Here is a 22,263-nt window from a genome sequence, read left to right as displayed (position 1 = left end):
AGTTTGAGGGGGAGCAGGAAGGAGGCATTAAAAGCTGTGTAAGATCAAAGCCCTATCCTCAAATGGCTTTCAATTTAAGTAGGAAAAAAACAAACAAAAAAAAAAAAACAAGAAAACATAAAAAAACAGGGATAAGACAACCTTCCTCAGTTTCTTTGCTTAACTTTTCCCCTCCCTAACCCCATTTTAAGAGGAATTAAAAAAAAAAAAAAAAAAAACAGAAGGAAAATATTGTTAAATCCTCTGGGAAAGTCAATGTTTTATGCCAATAAGCCTCTGTAATGATCTTATAGAGAATGAAATTTCTAGAAAGTTATAATCTGTAAGAATAAAGTATCCAGGAGTAAAAGTCTAAGATTGCTTGTAGAGTTAGCTAAGGGTGGAGACAAAGCTTAATGGTTGTTCATTCTTAGAAAATGAACCAATTCCCACAGTAATGCATACTTGGCAGCATAATCAAGAAATACAAAATTTAAACTGTAATCCAAACCTTCCCTCACCATGGACCATAGCCTTAATGACTCCTATGAAATAAGTTCAGCATTTAGATTATAATTTGTTTCAGTAATAGCTGAAAAGATCAGAGATATAAATTACTGAATCTAAGAGGCAAAAACATAATAGGCTGGAATCATACCAAGTTCCTCCATATGAAGGAAAGAAGATATAATAAAAATTACAGCATCTTATATAGAATATTGATATTCTATCACAAAAGATAATTTTAAGATAGTTATGATTATGTAATATATGCTCAGTCCTGAATCCATGACTTCTCTGTCCAGTAAAAGCATTTGGGAAACCTGGAATGCAGAAATAACAGTCACTTTTTGCAGTTATCAGGTAGATTTCTAAGCTATATAATCAGTATAGACAGTGATAAGTAAAACACTACATTTTATTGCTCTTTCTGCTTCCATTTCTTTAAGTAAACCCTGGTCTACACCTCAAAATTTCTGTTTCCAAAGGAAAAAAGTCCAGGAATAAGCTAAGGCAATAGCTCACACAAAAGAAAATGTCCTGTAGTAAGTCTTCCTTCTACATACCACAACATCTACTTTCACGTTGTTGTATTTTATTTTTGATTGTCATCAATCAGGAGGACAATTCTATTCTTTGATAACTGGCCTATGCTTCCAAAAGTGAAGAGCTCAGTGAAATAGAAGCTGCAGCAGCTGAGAACCAGGTCACAAATGTGAATGAGACAAAGTAAGAAATGGCTCTGAAGCTTAACAAACCAAGAAATACTAGATGCAGGTGATGCAGAACAGGGAGAAGGACACAGTAAGGATAATAGAGCCTCATACTCAAAATAGTAGAAAGATCAAACTGAAGAAATAACAGACATTCTTAAAGAAATTACATTTTTCTACTTTTAAGAACAATTAGTAATATGCTTTATTTGCCCAAAAAAAGTCTTCTGCAGCATAATAGCAGATCCAGGAAATCAGTTGGTGAAGAGCCATTACAATTAGCACAGTAAAGTTCCCTGTCATTCTTTTGCAAGTAGATAAAAATCTTTCATAATCAAAAAATCAATTTTCATATGGAAATGGAGGTCAAATGAGTTTTTTCAAGATGCTTCAAACACATTTATTCCCTTTCTAAATTTCTTTTCTCCCCTCTTTTTATAAAAAACTAGAAACGAACAAGGGAAAGGGGCTCAGCATTATGAAATCTACTGCCACACCTGGGATAAGAAGCATTCCAAAAAATTCCAAAAGAGAAAAAAAATAAACAAAATGGCAGAGATTTTGTTTGGTAATATGCATGCCCTCAATTTTTGGCTCTTTTATCTATATACAAAGCTATAATTTTGTGATCTCCAGGAGTTCCAACTTGAAAATATGCCCTGCACTAAAGACTAAACAAACAAATTTTTTTACTACATCAGTCCCAAAGAAAGAGATCCTACACCTGCCAAATGTCAAACTAAAAAACCTAAATATCACCCAATTCCTTCTTTTCCCTTACCTTCCACTTCCTCCCGCCAAGTTGTCTCAGTTGTAGCTCTGAAATACTGCCAAGTCATCTATTCATCTCCACTGCCACTGGGATTCAAATCCATCTTTGCCTTTAAACTCCTATAACAGCATCCTAGCTGATCTCCCTGTTTCTACCCTTGTCCTCCCCAATCTCCACAGGCAGTACACATGATCCTCTTGACTTAAATCTCATCATGCCATTCTTCCACTAAAACCTTTACAAGCTTCCCATTTCACCCAAAATGAAATATAAACTCCTAGGCCATTGACCCTCCCAGGATCCAGATACTACCTGATTCTGCAAACACACCCCCTATCACTTTTTCTCTCAAGCACACATTCCTTATACTGATCTTTTTGACCCTAAAATAAGTCATGCTCTCTCCTACCTGAGAGCCTTTGTATTTTTTGTTCTCTCTTCCTGTAAAGACCTTCCCTCAACTCTTGGATTTTTGTTTTTGTTTTTAGGATCTGAAGAATACACTGATGTAAAAAATTCAAGCAATACCAAAAAACATATGGAAAGAAACAACTACTAAAAATTCCACCACCCAAAGAGAATTTCCATTAATATTTTGAGGATAATCTTTTCGTACATCTTTCTATGGATACATATGCTATCATACACTGTATATATATAAATTATCTTCCACAAGTTCCAACTCTTTCCAAGCTGATTCTTTCTCATACATTAGTTCTTCTCAAAAGAGGACTGTTCCTCTCTATCACCCTGTTTATTTTCTTCACTGCACTTCTTTACTTGTCTTTCACTTTTTACCTGTCCAATCCCAATAGAATGTAAGCTCCATGAAGGCACAGATCTTGTCACTACTTTCTCAATCACTAGGGTCTAGCCCAATACCTAACACCCTGCAGGTGCCCAGTATTTACTGAATGAACAGATGGTGGCTCTGTTTAACATTTATAAGCTGCCCAATTCTAAATTAATATCTCCCATTCAAATTTATCTCCTGAGCTTCATACTCATACTTAACCATCCCACTTGACAGCTCTCTCCAAATAGAACACAGGTAGTTTAGTCTCAGTGAGCAAACCTGCTTTTCCTCATGGGATTCCCTGTTTAGATGGTATTCCCTATTTAGATGAATGACACTCCCATCAAACAAATTTCCCAAGCCATACACTTAAATTTTATCCTTGAGGCAATTATTCCCTGTCACCTCACACCCATCCAATCACCAAGAGCCTCTCCATACTACTTCAATTCTACCTCCGAAGTCTCTTCAATACTCATTCAAGTCTCATTCAGCCCATCTGCTTCTCTTCCACTCAGTTGCAAATCACTGTCAATCATTTTTCCCCTAGAAAATCATAACCTAACTTGCTGCTTTAGATCCATTCTTATTCCGCTCTAACTTATTCTCCATAGTGTAGCCTCAATAGTATTTTCAAAATAACAATATGATCACATCATATTCCTTCTTAAAAATCTTCAATGGCTTCCCATTACTCTTAGATTAAGTCCTAAAATCCTTACTATGGATTATAAGGCCCACAAGAAATACCCCTTGCCTAACTATCCAGACTTTCCCTATAAACCAGACTTTGGCCTTCTTTCAATTCTTTAAATCTACCATTCTCTATTCCCCTGAGGGCCTTCATATATGCCATTTCTTCTGCCTAAAAGATTATCCACCATGTCACACCACTCTTGCAACACATAATCATCCTCTGAGTCTCAAACTCAAAGGTCAATTCCTCAGGGAGGCGGTGGTAGGCAGAATTCTAAAGCTATCTCTCTTCCTCCCCAAGATTTCCATCCTCCGTTATACAATCAAACAGTAATCCAGGTATTGCTGTGAAGGGACTTCGCAAATATAATTAAGTATTACTCAGCTGATTCTAAGCAAGGGAGATTATCCTGGATTATCCTGGTGGGTCTAATATAATCAGTTAAACCCTGAAACGCAGAGCTTTCCCTGGGCTGAGGGCAGAACTGGAAGTGAGAGAGATGCGGCACAAGTCAGCAAACAACCTGACTAAACCTGGAAGATTCTCCCCCTCAAGAGACTCCAGATAAGATCCCAGTCCAACTGATTGATTACCTTGATTTAGGCCTGCAAGACTTTAAGCAGAGACCCCAAGTCAAGCCACCTGGACTTCTGATCTATACAAACTGTGATACAACAGATGGGTGTTGTTCTAAGCTGCTAAATTTGTGGCAACAATAGAAAATGAATACAAAGACTCTTCCCTGACCCCCACCTCCACCACAGATAGTGTTAGAGCCTCTGGTAAATATTCCCATAGCATTTGACACTTCTCTTTCATGATACTCATCATACTTATTACTTAATTTAATGTATGTAGTCTAAGATCTACATTCAGAGATTTTGTATTTTTGTATACCATACACCATTATATTCCAACATCTACAAAATTGGTACCTATAAATATCTGTAGAGTGAATGAACCAATTTTTTATTCAATTGTCTCTCAAAATTCTCAATCATGGCACACCTTCAGTAAAGTGCTATATTATAAAATATTTCTATAATAAGAGTCAATTGCTTTATAGCAGTGACTAAAAAGAGGGGGAAAAGAGATAGGATGAATAGGATATATTCAGAATCATTGGGGCAGTTATTTTTTATTTGTTTTACAAACCCTCCCTCACTTACAACTACCCACAATCTGAAATGCCCACTCCTTGCCCTATATCCCTAGGGGGGCATGACCATCTATTAGAGAATTATAAAAGATTCTCATATAGAGCCATTATTACTAATGTCACTGAGTCATATTCCTCAGGTATGCTGAATTATAAATTAAAGCTTAATACAGTTGGTTTACTTTTTTAAAGAAATACTTTGCAAAAGGGAAAAAAAAAGCCAATTTACTCAATCTGAAACATTACTATTTCACAATAAAAAGAGACTGAATATATTTTAACTGCTCAAAAAGAAGAAAGGTCAACTAAAAGAACAATTTACTTACATCAATGGAAAAGCAAAAAATGGAAGTGTCATGGCAAGTCTTGCTGTTAATTCATCAGGAAGATACCACAAGTATACAATTAAACATGTAAACAGATAGAGAATCGAAGAGTAGAGAATTAATCTTCCAACCCATAATTTTTGTAATCTCTGATTTTTTTCCCTAAATTCTTCCAATGCTTGAATTTCCTGTTAAGAGAAAATTGTCCTATATTATTGAATTGAATCTCAAATTTCATAAAGAAATCAAAATATTAACAAAAAAATTTTTAAATGATAGATTATATAGGAAGAACTCTTAAAAGTCAATGAAATATAATACCTCAATATTTTTAAAAAGAACATAATATGAAAAAGAAAATTAGAAATGAAGTTAAAAACATATGAAAATGCCTATCCTGACATGTCACTCTTTTTTTTTTTTTTTTAAAGATTTTATCTATTTATTTGACAGAGAGAGACACAGCGAGAGAAGGAACACAAGCAGGGGGAGTGGGAAAGGGAGAAGCAGGCTTCCTGCTTAGCAGGGAGCCCAATGTGGGGCTCAATCCCAGGATCTTGGGATCATGACCTGAGCCAAAGGCAGACACTTAAGGACTGAGCCACTCAGGCACCCCTGACAAGTCACTCTTTTAAATGCAAAATTAAGGGATGCCTGGGTGGCTCAGTAGGTTAAGCATCTGCCTTCGGCTCAGGTCATGATCCCAGGGTCCTGGGATAGAACCCCATGTCGGGCTCCTTGCTCAGCAGGGAGCCTGCTTTTCCCTCTGCCTGCCACTCCCCCTGCTTGTGCTCGCTCTCTCACTTTCTCTCTCTCTCTCTCTGATGAATAAATACATAAAAACTTTAAAAATAAATAAAAAATTAAGATACTATTTTTGACCTACCAAATTAGCAAAGATCAAGCATGAAATTGACATCAATAAATACTATTTATTAAACTAAATAAATAATAATTCTCCCTGTATAAGGTCTAAAAAATTTTGGCTAAAAATTAATTAATTAATTTTAAAAATCTGGCTACAAAAAGAATTAATAAAAATTGAAACAGTGACCCATACTAGATTCTTTCCATCTATTCATCACTCTCAATATTCCTAAGCAATAACCATCATTGATAATGAAGTTTATGACTTTTCGGATTGATAAAAACTGTTGCAGACTATCTTATAATCTACTTTATCCTATCTGTAACATTGCTTTACACCATGCTATATACATCTAATTTCAACCTAACAGGTTCTAGTGACACAGTCTTCTTAAGTCACTGAAAGACGTCCGATTTTTTTTGAAATAAAATAACATTAAAGTTCTCAGGCTTACTTTATATCATCTGTAAATTCCCAAACCCGGTCCAGTCTCCAAAATAATATACATATACTGAAATAATACTTATGCAATACCTAAGATGAATTAAAACACCCCAGAGCCAAAAAACATACCTTATCTATATTTTCCAGAACTTCTACAGTTGAAGGTTTTGTCTGTTATAGAAACAGATATGAGACATTAAAACTTGTTACTCCTAACTTAGAAACACTTTGACTTATAAAATCATAGAACATTTTAATTCAAAAATAAGTTTTTTCAAATGTTGTCAAGCAATATGTATTCCTATTTATTAATGAGATTTAGATTTAAATTGAATTATAATTATAAACAGAACTACATAAGGTTATAGAAATAAGCATTTTCCTACTTGACTTTTTAGTCCTAGCAGTACTTTCAACTCCAACAGCTCAAATTCTACCATTCTTTTTTTTTCATTTCTACCATTCCTAATCCCACTAGAACATGCTTTTATAGAGAAAGAAGTTTTCCTCCAAGAAAAATTTTCTTAGATATTATTATTCAAAAGAAATCATATATTTAAAAGCTCAAGACTAAAGATGGTCTGATTTACTACTGCTAAAAGTTCACTGAGGACTCTGAAAGTCAAAATCAATAGTCTACCTTCATTCCAAATTCCTATTTTTCTGAAGATCAGATTTTAAAAAGACATCTAAGAATACTTCATTATAGCAGAGTTTGTTAAAAATATTTTTTAGACACCCAGAATAAAAACCAGCCAAAATGTCTCATACAACACTTGAGAAACCACTTACCAATTATATACTCAATAATATAGGAGGGCTATGGATATCAATTCATTGTAGTTCCCACAAGAGTTGTTAACATTAGATTGAACCGTATGAAATTGCTTTTTATGTAAGTCAAAATGGTTGAATATTGGCAATTTCATACGGTTCAACCTAACAAAGACAAAGGAAAAGTAGATAAATTTGATCCTCAAGCAGAACTGTAATAAAGTTTTAAAGGGAGGAGCAGAGAGTCAATAGAATACCAACCCAAAACAAAGCATTTCCAGTAACAGTGCAACTAGTCTACCCAGTATTGCTAGACTCATTATGGTAAAAAGGAGGTAAAAATAAGCAAAGTAGTTTGTCTGAGTTTGTTCTCTCATATTAGAAAAGAACATTAATATATTTTTTATTTTATAGCACTAAATTGGAGATACAGCCTCTAAAGCCTTAACCAATAAAATCAAACTGCATTTCAAATTTTAACCTCTAATTCCTAAAAGTGTATTTAGTATGACTTCAGCAAATACATAATAAACAAAAAGATATAGCCCATAAAAACATAAGTATTATGTAGCATACAACTATAATTTCAAATAGTTCAATAAGATTGAAATGTAGGCGAGAGAAGAAGAAAACAAGAAAAGATAACCATTTGTGCATGAATGCATAAATAAAAATAATTCATAAATCAAAGTAAAATAATTATGTTAAACAGTCATTAAGATACCTATATAGCAAGTAGAACTTTAACAGTTCTACTCCTTCTCATAAGAGAAGGAAGAAAATTAAATAGAATTAGGTATAATATCAAGCTCTACTCAAGTCTATACCACAAAGAAGATTTTCACAAGTAGGTTTATATGACACTTTATATTAGACTAAGAACTCGCTGTAAAGAAAGTTTTCTTTACTTACCCTCCATCGAGAAAATAATCCACCCATCTTTTATGTGTAGAAACTGGGCACAATGATAAATATCATCAACTGTCCAAAGGAATTCACAGCTAGAAATAAAGCATTTAAAATTTTTAAGTTAAACACACACTATACCCACAAATTTAGATGTTGCAATACTGCCCAAAAATACTATAAAATATTAATTTCTTTGAACTCCACTTATGTGGAAGTTTAGTTCAGATAGTCTTGGGATAGAATCTACCCTTCAAGAAAACCCTTCTTCCACACCAGGACATATTTAAAAGTGAAAATAAAGCTGAAAAGGCTTTTAAATGGCAAGGCATTTTAGCAGTGTATATTCATACCACTTTGCAACTTGCTGTTCTTTAAAGTGGGTCCCCTAATGTTGTAAGAAAAGTTTTACTATACTACTTTCATTCTACATGCTTAGATACATTTCTATCATTCAGCTGTCTCCCAACTAAACTAGTTATTTGGAATTAGAGGTGTTTTACAATGTTTAGAATAATATCATTTTATGAGTAATAACAGAAAGCCAATGGATTTTGAATAAGAAAATAACGGTTACAAGACTATTAGTAAGCTTGAGCAAATCATTTAATGCTTCTGAGCTTTAATTTCCTTTTCCATAAATTAGACTTAATATACCAGCACTTTTCACAGGATAGCCTTCATTATTACCATTTTACAGATAAGAAAATTAAGTGAAAAGACATTCAGTGATTTGCCCAATAGCTCAGAAGAAACAGGATTCAAAGCTACTATCTTCAGGGACGCCTGGGTGGCTCAGTGGGTTGAGCATCCCACTCTTCATTTCGGCTCAGGTCATGATCTCGGGGTTTTGAGATGGAACTCCAAGTTGGGCTCTGCACTGGCTGTGGGGCCTGCTTGGAATTCTCACTCTTCCTCTCCCTCTGCAAACAAAAAAACCACGCAAAGCTACCCTATCTTCAGACCTCTGCTCTGTTCACTACTGTTCCAATACCCAAATAAACATTTCTCTCTGAAATTGTGTCTAAGTCCCTCAAGCCAGTAGACCTTCATGTCAGCTAGCTGTGTATCTATCTTCTTTTAGTCGTTTTTCTATGACTCTCAAATGTATTACAATATGACCATGTGGATGAAAATGTATCAGCCATCTTAGATTGTAAATCAATTTACCAGTCCATAATTATATAAGTTTTTATCCTTTTAACAAGAAATAGTATAGGTATACTTTCAAATTTACATATCTTTACCAGGTATAGTGACATACTGTCAGTGTATAAAACTACTTCATTCCACACACAAAAAAGTTAGGCCATAATTCTCACATTTTTTAAAACCATTAATGTAATAAAAAATGACACCAGTACCAAGTAAACACATTCACTCTGCAACACTATTTATAGATTGGATTAGCATAAGGCATACCGATCTTGGACTTTCTTGGTTAGAGAAATAACAAAGAACCTAAGTATAAAATACTTTCACTTACAAAGTGATTTCTAGGACCAGAAATATCTACAAACTGTCCTAAAAAATCCTGGTGTTTATAAATGAATGTTATAAGTCACATTTAAGTTGCAACCTAAGTACTATTAATCCTTCAATATTAACTCAGTATTCAAATTTCTAAAATGCAGTTGTAGGAAGTCCAGGAACTTTAATGAATAGAAGTATAAATTTCTCAGTTAAAACATTAAATAGATCTTAAAACCTTCTTAAGATGCTAAAAATACTCACCAAGAAAGGTGACTGGTTGTGGGCAGGGATTTATATGAACCATTTAACTTGGTACTTTCAAAGTATATAGTAATTCCCTACTATTTGGGAACTAATTGTATGGTTATCCAGCACAGTGTTTTATACACAACTGACCTACATATTTTGGTTTGTAACAGTTATAGGCCTCCGAGTTAAGTTTGTAGCCATCACAAATCAGAATTTTTAATATTTAAAGGTAATAACAGGGATGCCTGGCTGGCTCAGTCGATAGAGCATGGGACTCTTGATCTTGGGGTCACGGGTTCAAGCCCCATGTTGGGGGTAGAGTTCACTAAAAAAATAAATAAATAATTTTTTTAAATAACATTTTAAAAAAAGTAATGACAACAATAAAGATACCAGTTAAATATTTGACAAACACTTTATCTCTAGTAGGCCCTAAAACAAATGCTTTACGTGAATTTTATTATTTAGATACTACTATCATCCCATTTTATTATGTCGGAAACTGAGGCTAGGGAAGTGAAGTAATTTGCTCCCAAAAATATTAAGTAGCATAGCCAGACACAGCATTTTAGTTGTGACTTTTTATGAAGCAAATAGTTATTCTCATTAACACAAAATCAAAAATAAAATCTGCTTTATATAAATTAGATTGGAATATTTATATATTAAATATATGAAAGCACCGCTGACATTCTCAAATAGCTGGTAAACAGAGCTACTGAAGTGGAAAGTAAGTTATAAACACAAGAGACAGTGTTGGTACAGTGTATCATGTGGCCCAATTCCTTCATCTGATTAAATCTGAATGCTTAAATCTGCATGGAAGAGTAGCTAAATGATTTGCCAAATCATTTTGGCAGCTAGCACCAGCAAGGGGCAGAAGTGGTACTGAAAGTCTGCAAGTACTGCCTTTACTTGTTCACTGCACATCATTTTTTAAGTGTAATATGAAATGTCTGTAAAAAAAAAAAAAATGAAATGTCTGTATAATATTGCAATTAATACCAACCTTGACATCAATTATTTGCTTGGAGAATTGTTTTGATGTTAATGAATCAAACTATGGCTTAGCCTTTAAGATCCCTGAAGCAGAGTATTATGCTTTAAAACCTGTCCTCTAAAACGACATTAGGGTAAATAGTCATTAAATGCCTATCCATGCTTTCAGGATCGTAAAGAACAAGTTAACGCTCATTGTTCCAGCAACTTTCCTAAAATTCCAAATTCCAGTATTTGTTAAAGAAGCTAATTTGCTATAATACTCATGTAATGGTAGTACCTTCCAAAAGATATGAAAGCATAACAAAATTAAATAAATTTAATTTCATTTCATTCCTCTTCTATTGTCAAACACTTTTTCCCTCCTTGCCACACAAACATCTTAACTCCAATTCCTGTGGCCCATTACTTACTATGAAACCTTGGGAAAATAAGTTACTTAACCTCTCAGTTACTCAATATCCTCATCAGGAAAAAAAGGATAGTTAAGGACCCTCTTAAGTGTCGAAAGGCTTAAGTGACATAATGCATTCGAAAGTATTACAGCAGTGCCCGACACATAACTAATTTCTCAATACAAACTGTTTTTACTGCTGTGGTCATTGCCGTTTCCTAGTCCATCTCTTCCAACACATGCAAAATATATGGGAAGCAAATAACTAGCATTTCTTTCTGAAGCATAAATCAATGTTTGTCCTTGAGTGGACAGATTGCTCAATCTCAAGTGGCTTATCCCCAAGAACTCTTCCATGAATGTATAGTCTCTTCCCACTCTGATATCACAATGGCACCTGACATGACCTTAAGAGCTGGAGGCATCTAATATGTTTTTCAATAAATAACAATGCCCACCATATTATTTCAATGTTTCCTATTAACTGATATTCACTCAGGTTTGGGTGTCAGAATTTAAAATCTTGGGCCATGTCATTCTTAAATTTTCAGCTCACTTCAAGTTCGTATTAAAATAATGGAGGGGAACCTGGATGGCACAGTCAGTTGAGCATCTGACTCTTGGTTTGGCTGGGGTTGTGATCTCAGGGTCATGACATGGAGCTCTGTGTGGGGCTCAGTGCTCAGCGCGGAGTCTGCTTAAGATTCTCTCTCCCTCTGCTCCTCACCCCGCCCCCTGCTGTCTCTCTAAAATAAATAAATCTTCAAGAAAAGTAAAATAATGGAGTAAAAAAGGTCTGGATCAAAATATGGCTCAGCTGCATACTAACAATGTGGTCTTAGGTAAATTAAACTCTCTAATCTCAGTTTCCACATCTATGTAGTGGTGAAAATACCTACACTTCACAGAACTGTTTTAAGAATTAAATGAAATTATATATCACTTGGCAGTGTCCAACAAGTAGTGAGCGCAGAATAAATTATAGCCATTATTATCACTATTATCAGGAAGCACATGTAGTACAGACAATACTCCTCACATAGACACCTTTCTAACTTCTTATAAAGTACCTATTTTCATAATTTTAAAATTGGAAAAACAAATTACAGTTTGTATTTTAACTGAAATTGTATTGCCCTCATTTGCTCTAGTATTAAAAAATAAAACAAAATACTCTGCAGACTCTTCCATTAAAATAATCTTGCAGGCCTTTAACAGCCAAGAAAGTTAACCTTTATGTTTATCAAGTTCCAGACCTAAGTGCAAACTATTCAGTCACCATCAACAGTGCCTCTCTATTGTACTATTCAATTTAAGATTAAAAGTGATTTGTTCTAGAACTCTTTCAAATATCATAACTGAAGAGGAAATTCTGAAATATCCCAAACCACCGCATTTATTGCTCAAAAATAAAATTACTGAAAAGAAGTACACCTCTAAAAGCACTTTTATTATACGCTGATTAATTCTGGTCTTCATGATAAGTTGATGTCCATTCTGAACTAAACACTACCAAGAAATGACTATTAAGTAGAAAGCTCTCTATATTAAATCATACCTGGTTGATAGCCATATAGCTTCTTAGATTCTCTGTGAAGTTAATGATATATAAACACTGTAAATTTATTAACAGTGGTGCGCTGTTCTTAATAGATGACAGAGAAACTTAGAATTCTAATTTTAAACGCACCACTCTTGTTTTTAAAAACATGTTCAAAATGAACTTCCTCCTAAAATGGAACTATGGGGGCTGTTGAGAACAAGAGATTATCATTCCCTGCCATTCCCTGCCAGTCCGAACACATGCCTGAAGCCAAGCTTACTCACATGCACACACACTGCTGTTGAACAGGGTCAGTTATGTTAATGATGACACCCAGGCCAACGAGATAGGAGAAAACAAGTGACATAAACCAGACGCCAACTGGGAAAAGCGGAACATGGAAAATTCAGTGAGTCACTGGTTTTATTACTATGAGGGCACCATCAGCAAAACTGAGTTCACTAATACCAACTCTCTCAATCCCCATACACAATATTAAAGAATTAAACTATTCTTAAAAGATTTTATTTTTAAGTAATCTCTACACCCAATGCGGCCCGAACTCACAACCCCCATATCAAGAGTCCCGTGCTCCACCAACCGAGCCAGCCATCAATTAAAACTACTGAGGTAGTTTAGATTTGCTCTTCTCCTAAGGACGTGCGTTTGACACCTACGCAACCTCGCCCTTCCCTCCACCCTTACACCGCCCACCTTCCCTCAAATAAGAACAACGGTTGTAGACAGGCTTCTCTGAGCAGCACGTAATCCACGCCCACATGACTGGGCCGAGCAGCATGACACTGACAGTTTTCGGTCTCTCCCGATCTGTCCAATTCGTGGCGCCTCCGCAAACTCAGACAAAAAGAGACGGACAAAACACTCAAAGGGACAGCTTAGCGTTGATCCTTCTGACTCTTCGTCTCGACATAGGTGGGCCAAAGAGCTGATGCTCAACTCAACCCAATCACCCCCCGGACTCTCCGAGAACAAGGCTGGGAAACCACCTCTCCTTCACGGGAGGCGGTGGCGAGAGGGATTTGCCAAAAGGGTTCTCTATTACTCCAGTCACCCCTGGCACTTTGCTGGGAAATCAAGGGGAGCAGGAGGCGACACTGGTTAGCGCTCTCAGGCCACTCGGAGTGGGGCGGGGGCGCCAGGGAGAGGCAAGCAGGGAAACCGGGAGCGTAATTCCCAGAGAAAAGCTCAGCGCGCTTCCTCTCTGCCGAGTCCCCCCAACTGCCCTCATTTTGAGCGTTTTACCTGCAAGAAGCGGGCAAAGCCCGGCGCTTGCGTCCACGTCTGCCAGCTTCGGCGGCCACCGCGCAAGCTGTCTCCGGAGCAGGCAGCAGCCGCCACTGACAGAGGGATGGGCCCGGCCAACTCCTTCCCATCAAACCCCGCGCTCCCGCCGCCGGCCAATCGGCGCCACGGCCGGCGCGCGCCGCTCCGCCGTCACGTGACTGTGACCTGGGCGGGCAGTTGGGGCGGGCCTGTCCGGCGGTTGGCCGGAGGACGCCTGTCCATCTGGCTTCCGCGGCCAAGTAGGGTGCTCATCGTCGCGTCGCAGGGGTGCCATTTATTAGGAGTCTTACCTCTACTGTTACTTTTCCTCTGCCTCCTCTTTTTGTTTTCAAGCCTCTTCTGCCAACTCTTACTGGAGAAAGAAAACCCCGAAATTGATCCTGGTGGTCCTAGACCGCCGAGAGAGACGAGTGGGGTTGAGGGTGGAGATGGGTGCGTTTGGCAAGGACTCCGCCTTAAAGAGTCCCAGGATCAGCTGTCATTCAGCCGGCAGCCGAGCAAGTTAATGCTACTACAGAGCTTAGAAGAGGCCAGTTCCCAAACAAGCCAGTGGAGAAAATTAAGCCTGGACTCCAGGAGTGCTTGCTTTAATCACTCGTGGACGTCAAAAAGGGTCATTTGATGACAGGACGCTTACCTCACCCGTGTGTGGTAAGCTTCAAATGCCAGATGTTGATTTCAAACCCATGGATAACATAAGCCAAGTTTTCTATCTTAAAACAATGAACTCAAGAATACTCCCTTCACAGGTCCTGATACGTGGGCCCACGAGTAAACTACCCAGGCTGCATTCACCTCATATTTGAAACATTGGCTACAGAGCGTTCAATTTCCTAGTCATTTGGAAATGACAAGTCTAAACAAAAGATACTTGAACCACAAAAACAGTGGAGAAGGGTTGAAAAGCAAGCAAAAGCTTTGGTCATGTTTTACCTCTGTGACATGTTTTAACATTAACAAAAAATGTTTGTGCAAACATTTTTCATGGGGTTTTTCTATTTTGTTTAGTTACATTCACGTTTTAAAATAGTGTTTCCATAATTTTTAAAGAGTGTCGTTTTAATGTGCTACATTTAAACTTTGACAAAGCAAACAGGTACGGTAAAGTAAGAAACTGAACATAGGATCTAATTGGTAAGAGTAATGTATTATACTGGAAGCTACCAGATAATTCACTGTGGAGTTGCTTGTCCTCACTGTTAAAATCTCTAGTTACAGCTTTGTAAGCTTGAAAGGATGAACAGAAGAGGACCAAACTTTACTTCTTGTGTACTCTGGGTCAGGTACTTTTCCAATCTAGAAGAAAATAGGAAAAGAAACATTTCATCTATTTTGATATGGAAATTTAACCATTTCATTTTTCATCTTTTGCTGTTTCAAAGTATATTTTTTAAAAGGCCTGTGTAGTTAATGCAAATATATCTCCTCACCTCAGAATATCTTTTCCTAAGAGAACAGGGAAGAAATGTTTTCCACTTGCTAATGATCTGTTCTCTAGTTTTAATTGAGCCATCAAGGTCTGTTGTAAGGGGGAAAAAAACAAGAGGGGGGAGACGAAGAAGAACTAGCCAGGAGCCAGACATCCCAAAAACCTAATTCTGAGACAAAATTCCATAGGTAATTGCTCCAGAAGCAGAGAGACTGGGCCTGGCAAGGGGAGGGCTGAAGGTTTGTGCTGTCCCTAACCCCCTGCCAACTTGAAAGTGTATAATCAGCTACCCCTCACAACCCCCATCTAGCTCCTTCTGCCCATGGGTCCTGTCCCCCCGCTCTTAGCCCAGGCCTCCTGCCCTGTCTACCAAATTGGCACTCTACTAACCCTGATGCTCTCTCTCTCTCTCTTTTTTTTTTTTTTAAAGATTTTAGAGGTGCCTGAGTGGCTCAGTCTGTTAAGCATCTGCCTTTGGCTCAGGTCATGATCCCAGGGTCCTGGGATGGAGCCCCCCATGAGGCTCCCTGCTCAGTGGTGAGTCTGCTTGTCCATCTTCCTTTGCCCCTCACCCCCACTCATGCACTCTCTCTCAAATAAATGAAATCTATTTATTAATAATAATTTATAATGATCTATTTATTTGAGAGATAGAGAGCAAGTGGGGGGAAGGGCAGAGGGAGAGGGAGAATCTCAAACGGACTCTGAGCTGAGCATTGAGCCTGATGCCGGGCTCCATCCCAGGACCCTGAGATCATGACCTGAGCCAAAATTAAGAGTCAGATGCTCAATCAACTGGGCCACCCAGGTGCCACACTGATCTCTTTTTCCACCACTCCCATCAAACCTCATCCTTCCCTATCTTGCCCCACCCCCAATCTTCTTCAGAGTTACACTGCATATATTCCTCCCAATTCAGGGTTTTTTTTTTTTAGCTTATCTGGCCAGGGTTAGAAGGAAAATAGAGTCAGATGCTATGTTTCTCTCTTGTCAGAGCTTTTTTTATTCTTGAGAACCTACTTTGGAAGTGTTTTTGTTTTTAAAGACTAAATTATTGGGACACCTGGGTGGCTCAGTCGGTTAAGGCTTCAGCTCAGGTTGTCATCTCAGGGTCCTAGGATTGAGTCCCAGGGCTCCTTGCTCAGCGGGGAGCCTGCTTCTCCCTCTGCCTCTGCCTGCCACTCTCCCTGCTTGTGCTCCCTCTCTCTGACAAATATATGAAATATTTAAAGAAAAATAAAGACTAAATTGTTTGTTCTCTTTGCAGTCTTGCTGTAACAACTCTGAGTCTCTATGAGGCACTGTAGATGCTTTTAACTAGAGGAAGAATCAGGAAGTATGGGGAAGAAAGAAGATTGGAATTATTTTTTGTGATGGGAAATACAGCAAACACAGAAAAGTTCACAAAAAAGAAGTATAGTACTTAAAGACTGTAACCCAAATTACTCATGTGACCCCACTGGGTCAAATGCAAAACATTACCAATATCCCAAAAGGCCCCAGTGTATCTCATCCCTTATAACCCCCAAATGCCCAGAAATACCCACCACGTCTATTAGCATATTTACTTTCTTGCTTCACACTCTTTCTAATTATTCATTCTTAAAAATATAGCTTATGCCTGTTTTTGAATTCCTATGTAAATAGAATCCTAGAGTGAGTATTTTTCATGTCTTGAATTGTTTTGACCAAGATTATGTCTTTAAAATTCACCTATGTGGACGTTGTCTATTAGTTCATTCATTTTCATTGCTGAACGTTACTATATTACACTGATCTGTGATTTTTCTTTCTGGTAATGTCCTTCTTTGGGTTTGGCCATAAAAGTTATACTAATTAGCCTCATAAAATGAATTGGGGGATATACTTTTTTTTTTCCTACTCTGTCATTTTTATTCATTTATTCTTATCTTTGGAATCAGATTATCAAGAACCTCCCCCCAATCCCATTTCAATGTTTATAAAACTTTCTTTAATGGTGTGTGTTAATTTCAGGTGCAAAAATATCCTTCCACATGAGCCTTTCCTTCCTGAAATATGGCATAACTCTATATTTGTTCAAGTGTCTTTATACATTCTCCAAAAATAATGTCATTTTCATCATATGGGTCTCAAACCTTATAGTAGGCAGAATTCTAGATGTCCATCCAAGATTACCATCTCCTGGTCAGTCAGTAAAACACTAATCCAGGTACTGTTGTGAAAGACATTTACAGATAGAATTAAAGTTATAAATTATCCTGAATAGGGGCGCCTGGCTGGCTCAGTTGGTAGAGCATCTGACTCTTGATATCCGAGGTGTAAATTCAAGCCCCACGTTGGATGTAGAGATTACTTTTTAAAAAATTATCCTGAATAATCTAGGTGGGCCCAGTCTAACCACTTGAGCCCTTGCAAAGAGAAATTTCTCTAGCTGGAGTCAGTCACTGAGATTTGGCCGAAGAGGGAAGCTGAGGCAAAAGATGAGGCAGAAGAAGAGGTCAGAGATTCAGAGCATAAGAAAGACTTGACCCATTGTGGCCGATCTTGCAAATGGAGGAGAAGGAGCATGAGCCAAGGAATGTAGACAGGCTCTAGAATATGAGAACGTCTCCTGGTGGACAGCTGGCAAGTAAACAGAACTCAGTCCTACAACTGCATGGAAGTGAATTCTGTCAACAACCTAAATGAACCTCAAAACAAAGTCTCCCCTGAGTCTCCAGAAAGGTACACAACCTGCTGATACCTTGATTTCAACCTTGTAAAACCCAGAACAGAGAACCAGCTGAGTCACGGTGTGCCTAGATTTCTGACTTACAGAACAGTGAGAGAATAAATGAGTGTTAGGATGCTAACATTGTGGTAATGTTTTATGGCATCAAAAGAAAGCTTTTTTTAATTTTTTATCATTCAGTTAGCCAACATATATCATTAGTTTTTGATGTAATCTTCAACGATTCATTAGTTGTGTATAACACCCAGTGCTCATCACCAACACGTGCCCTCCTTAATACCCATCACCTGGTTACCCCATCCCTCCACACCCCCATCCCTTCTGTAACCCTCAGTTTCCCAGAGTCCCAAATCTCTCATGGTTTGTCTCCCTCCCTGATTTCTTCCTATTCTGTTTTCCCTCCCTTACCCTGTGGTCCTCCTCGATATTCCTTATGTTCCACATATGAGTGAAATCATATAATTGTCTTTCTCTGCTTCACTTATTTCACCTAGCATAATCCCCACCAGTTCCATCCATGTCAATGCAAATGGTGGGTATTCATCCTCTCTGGTGGCTGAGTAATATTCCATTGTATATATGGACCACATCTTCTCTATCCATTCATCTGTTGAAGGGCATCTTGGCTCCTTCCACAGTTTGGCTATTGTGGACATTGCTGCTATGAACATCATGGTGCAGGTGCCCTTTCTTTTCACTACATCTGTATCTTTGTGGTACAATTGCTGGGTTGTAGGCTAGCTCTATTTTTAACATCTTGAGGAACCTCCATGTTGTTTTCCAGAGTGGCTGTACCAGTTTGCATTCCCACCAACAGTGTAAGAGGGTTCCCCTTTCTCCACATCCTCGCCAACATTTGTTTTTTCCTGTCTTGTTAATTTTTACCATTGTAACTGGTGTAAGGTGGTATCTCATTGAGGTCTTGATTTGTATTTCCCTGATGGCTAGTGATGTTGAACATTTTTTCATGTGTCTGTTAGCCATTTGTATGTCTTCTTTGGAGAAGTGTCTGTTCATGTCTTCTGCCCATTTCTCGACTGGATTATTTGTTTTTTGGGTGTTGAGTTTGAGAAGTTCTTTATAGATCTTGGATACCAGCCCTTTATCTGATATGTCATTTGCAAATATCTTCTCCCATTCGGTGGTTGCCTCTTGTTTACTGTGCAAAAGCTTGATATCCAGATGAAGTCCCAAAAGTTCATTTTTGCTTTTGTTTCCCTTGCCTTTAGAAACGTGTCTTGAAAGAAGTCGCTGTGGCCAATATACACCATTCTAATTAGGCAAAATATTTTTGCTGGCTCATCAAGTAAGCCTGGATGATGATAGCAAGAAGGTCATACTCCTCAAATCCTGTGATTGAGATTGTTTCACCTTTTAGAATCCAGAGTAAAAATGCTCAAGAGAGAGGTAGCCCTGCAAGCTACTCTCAGCTACCGCCTGAAGGTGGGTTTGGTAGACAAGATAAATAGCACCTCGGAGGGGCGCCTGGGTGACTCAGTCGGTTAAGCGTCTGCCTTCCACTCAGGTCATGATCCCGGGGTTCTGGGATCGAGTCCCGCATCGGGCTCCAGGCTCAGCGGGCAGTCTGCTTCTCCCTCTTCCTCTACCTGCTGCTCCCCCTGCTTGTGCTCTCTCCCTCTCTCTGACAATTAAATAAATAAAATCTTTAAAAAAAAATAGTACCTCGGAGCAGTGGGACAACAAATCAGGGAAAGCACAGCAACAAAGGCCAAGAGCTCAGTATACTGCAGAATGAGCAATGCAGCACCTCAATATCTGCTCACTTCAGGGTGGGACTTGTTCATCACACTTTTCTAAAGTAAATGTGTGCTAAGTGTGGTTCCCATGTTCCAATAAAAAAAGTGAGGAAACAGAGTCTAGACTGGTGTGAAATAACTCTGAAAATATCTATATATTTTGATATTGATACTTATCAAGTCTAATAGTAAAGATTCCTATTGTCATCAATAATACATAATTCCAGAGACCATTTGTTCTGAAAGACATGATTTAAAACTAGAACCCAAGGTATCCTGGCATGTAGACAATTCTACGTGAGTTCAATCCAGTTATTGAAAAAGAGAGCAGCATTTTCTTCTTACAATGGAAAAAGATTTCTTTTGCTTATTCTGGAACAAAATATATATAAACTGAGGTTAAAATAAATTCTTGTCTTGGTGCCCAGTAATTCCAAAAGGTGGCATTCTAATGCTACCTAAAAATTAATGATACACATAACAAATCAGGTAGCTGGTGAAACTTGAGTCTTCACTCTTATGCATTTAAAGCTTACACATAAAACAAAGAAGATGTAATGTTAGCTAATTTATACTGAGATTTATTGTTAATATGAGTTATAAGAGTACATGGTGTTTTACAAAGCATAAAATATTGAAAGACAAATTTTCTGCCCTCAGGAGCTTAGTAAAACATGTGTAGCCGTAGCTAACAGGAATTAAGTCATGATGATTTGCAAAGTGACCACCAATGGAAAACTGGGTATAGAAAAAATGTCTTCTAGAAGGAGAGAATTGGAAAATGCCAGGGATTTGTCAGTGGGCGGGGGGAGGAGGAAATTGCAAAAGCTTGAAGGAAGAATGGAAAAGAGATGAGAGAAATGAAAAAGAAAGTCCTAAGAAATGAGGAAAGAGGGGAAAAATGAAGATGGAGGAAAAGACTTGCAACTGTAAGACATGAACCAATCAATACATGAGAAAGACCGTAGAATTGATTTCCTTGACAAACCTCTGAAATTAGACAACTGGAAATCCTAACTATACAACTCATTTTTTAGGAAGCATAAGAGCTAATTTTCCCAAACAGTAGATACCAAACCAAACCTCTCATTCAAGCTGTATTATTCCATCTATAACAGATGGAATATATAAATAAAATTCCATGCAGATCTGAATGTAGCTAAATTGTGAACAACTTAAAAAGTTTAAGGAGGGGCGCCTGGGTGGCTCAATTGGTTAAGTGTCTGCCTTCAGCTCAGGTCATGATAACAGGGTTCTGGATTGCTCCTCTCTCTCTTTCAAATAAATAAATAAAATCTTAAAACCTGTAGAGTTTTGTTCTTGAGTTTAGAGTTTCTTTATATTCTCCGCATATTAAACGCTTCAAAGATATATAATGTAAAACACTTTCTCCCAATCTGGGGGTCATTTTTCCACTCCTTTGATATTGTACTTTGACACACGAAAGTTTTATATTTGGACCATAGGTCTTCTTCTAAGAGTTTCATAATTTTAACCCTTCAGTTTTTTGATCCGTTCTGAGTTAATTTTTAACGTGGTATAAAGTGAGGGTCCAAAGAAGCACTTCTTTAGCCTGATAGAGATTTATAAAATACTTAAAACTCCCTATAAAAACCCTTAAACTGCAGGGTTCAGAGAGCTTCCAGACGGGTGAACAGATGGAGGTGCTGGGAGGGTGGCCCGCCTGGAGAGGGCATGGTAGTTCTGTGCCATCCCTTCTCCCCCATACTCTGCCCTATGCGTCTCTCCTATTTGGCTGCCTTGAGTTGTAACCTTCGTAATAAACTAGTAATAGAAAGTAAACTGTTTTCCTTAGTTCTATGAGGATGTGAAAGAAAAAGTATTACTCCTACATTCTCTGGCCCACAGAGATCCCCTTTCCTGGTCTTCTGGACAGGAAGGATTTCTCTGAGTTTTAGCTGTGTGAAAGCCCCAGCTCTCCCAGGGGCCCACCCTTGGCTTAAGACATGAGCAAAAAGAAGAAAAAATGGGAAACTCACTCCCATACGGTTCACTTCTCCAGGTTTGACTCTCTTCCCCAATCTATCTGCTTTTCTTTAATTTTCAAAGTCCTCGGATAGTTGCTTTTTGTATTTTGTCTAAAGAGAGATTTTAGTTGTAATCATCTGAGGGATAGGATCTAGTAGGCTTTCTCCATCTTGGCCACATCAAAGTTGAGCCTGCATACTTTTTAACTGCCTCTCCATGTGACAATGATTTTGTAATATCATTTTCTTTTTTTCTAAGATTTTATTTACTTATTTGACAGAGAGAGAGAGAAAGAGAGAATACAAGCAGGGAGAGAGAGGCAGGGGCAGAGGGAGATGCAGGCTCCCTGCTGAGCAAGGAGCCCAATGTGGGACTCAATCCCAGGACCCTGGGATCCTGACCTGAGCCGAAGGCAGACACTTAACTGACTGAACCACCCAGGCGCCCCTTATCATTTTCTATAAAAAGTAGAAAGAT

The 22,263-nt window shown here is 37.9% G+C and overlaps 1 protein-coding gene and 1 long non-coding RNA gene across 5 annotated transcripts in view; one reads left to right on the top strand and one right to left on the bottom strand.

Moving 5' to 3' along the window:
* The window catches only part of LNPK (lunapark, ER junction formation factor), a 75,780-nt gene extending 61,784 nt beyond the window's left edge, over nt 1-13,996 (bottom strand). For 2 of the 4 annotated variants that reach the window (XM_025849801.2, XM_073882121.1), the window contains exons 1-4: nt 13,857-13,996; nt 7,942-8,030; nt 6,385-6,426; nt 4,944-5,131 (exon numbers count right to left, since the gene is read on the bottom strand). In XM_025849801.2, the coding sequence (XP_025705586.1) occupies nt 4,944-5,131; nt 6,385-6,426; nt 7,942-7,968 (257 nt within the window). In that variant the 5' untranslated portion in view covers nt 7,969-8,030; nt 13,857-13,996. Of the gene's footprint in view, nt 1-4,943; nt 5,132-6,384; nt 6,427-6,869; nt 6,871-7,937; nt 8,031-13,856 lie in introns of those variants that run through there. The other 2 variants (XM_025849811.2, XM_073882122.1) reach the window with 2 other exon arrangements.
* A 330-nt stretch (nt 13,997-14,326) lies between these two features.
* On the top strand, nt 14,327-17,255 carry LOC141370784 (uncharacterized). Its single transcript, XR_012375125.1, has 3 exons — nt 14,327-14,549; nt 15,758-15,864; nt 16,595-17,255. It is a non-coding gene; the product is annotated as an uncharacterized lncRNA (long non-coding RNA).
* The last annotated feature ends 5,008 nt before the right edge of the window (nt 17,256-22,263 follow it).

The sequence above is a fragment of the Callorhinus ursinus genome, unplaced genomic scaffold (genome assembly GCF_003265705.2).
Source record: "Callorhinus ursinus isolate GAN/ISIS: 27379988/994484 unplaced genomic scaffold, GSC_fseal_2.0 scaffold2, whole genome shotgun sequence".
Taxonomy (NCBI): domain Eukaryota; kingdom Metazoa; phylum Chordata; class Mammalia; order Carnivora; family Otariidae; genus Callorhinus; species Callorhinus ursinus.
This window is presented reverse-complemented; position numbering and strand designations above follow the sequence as displayed.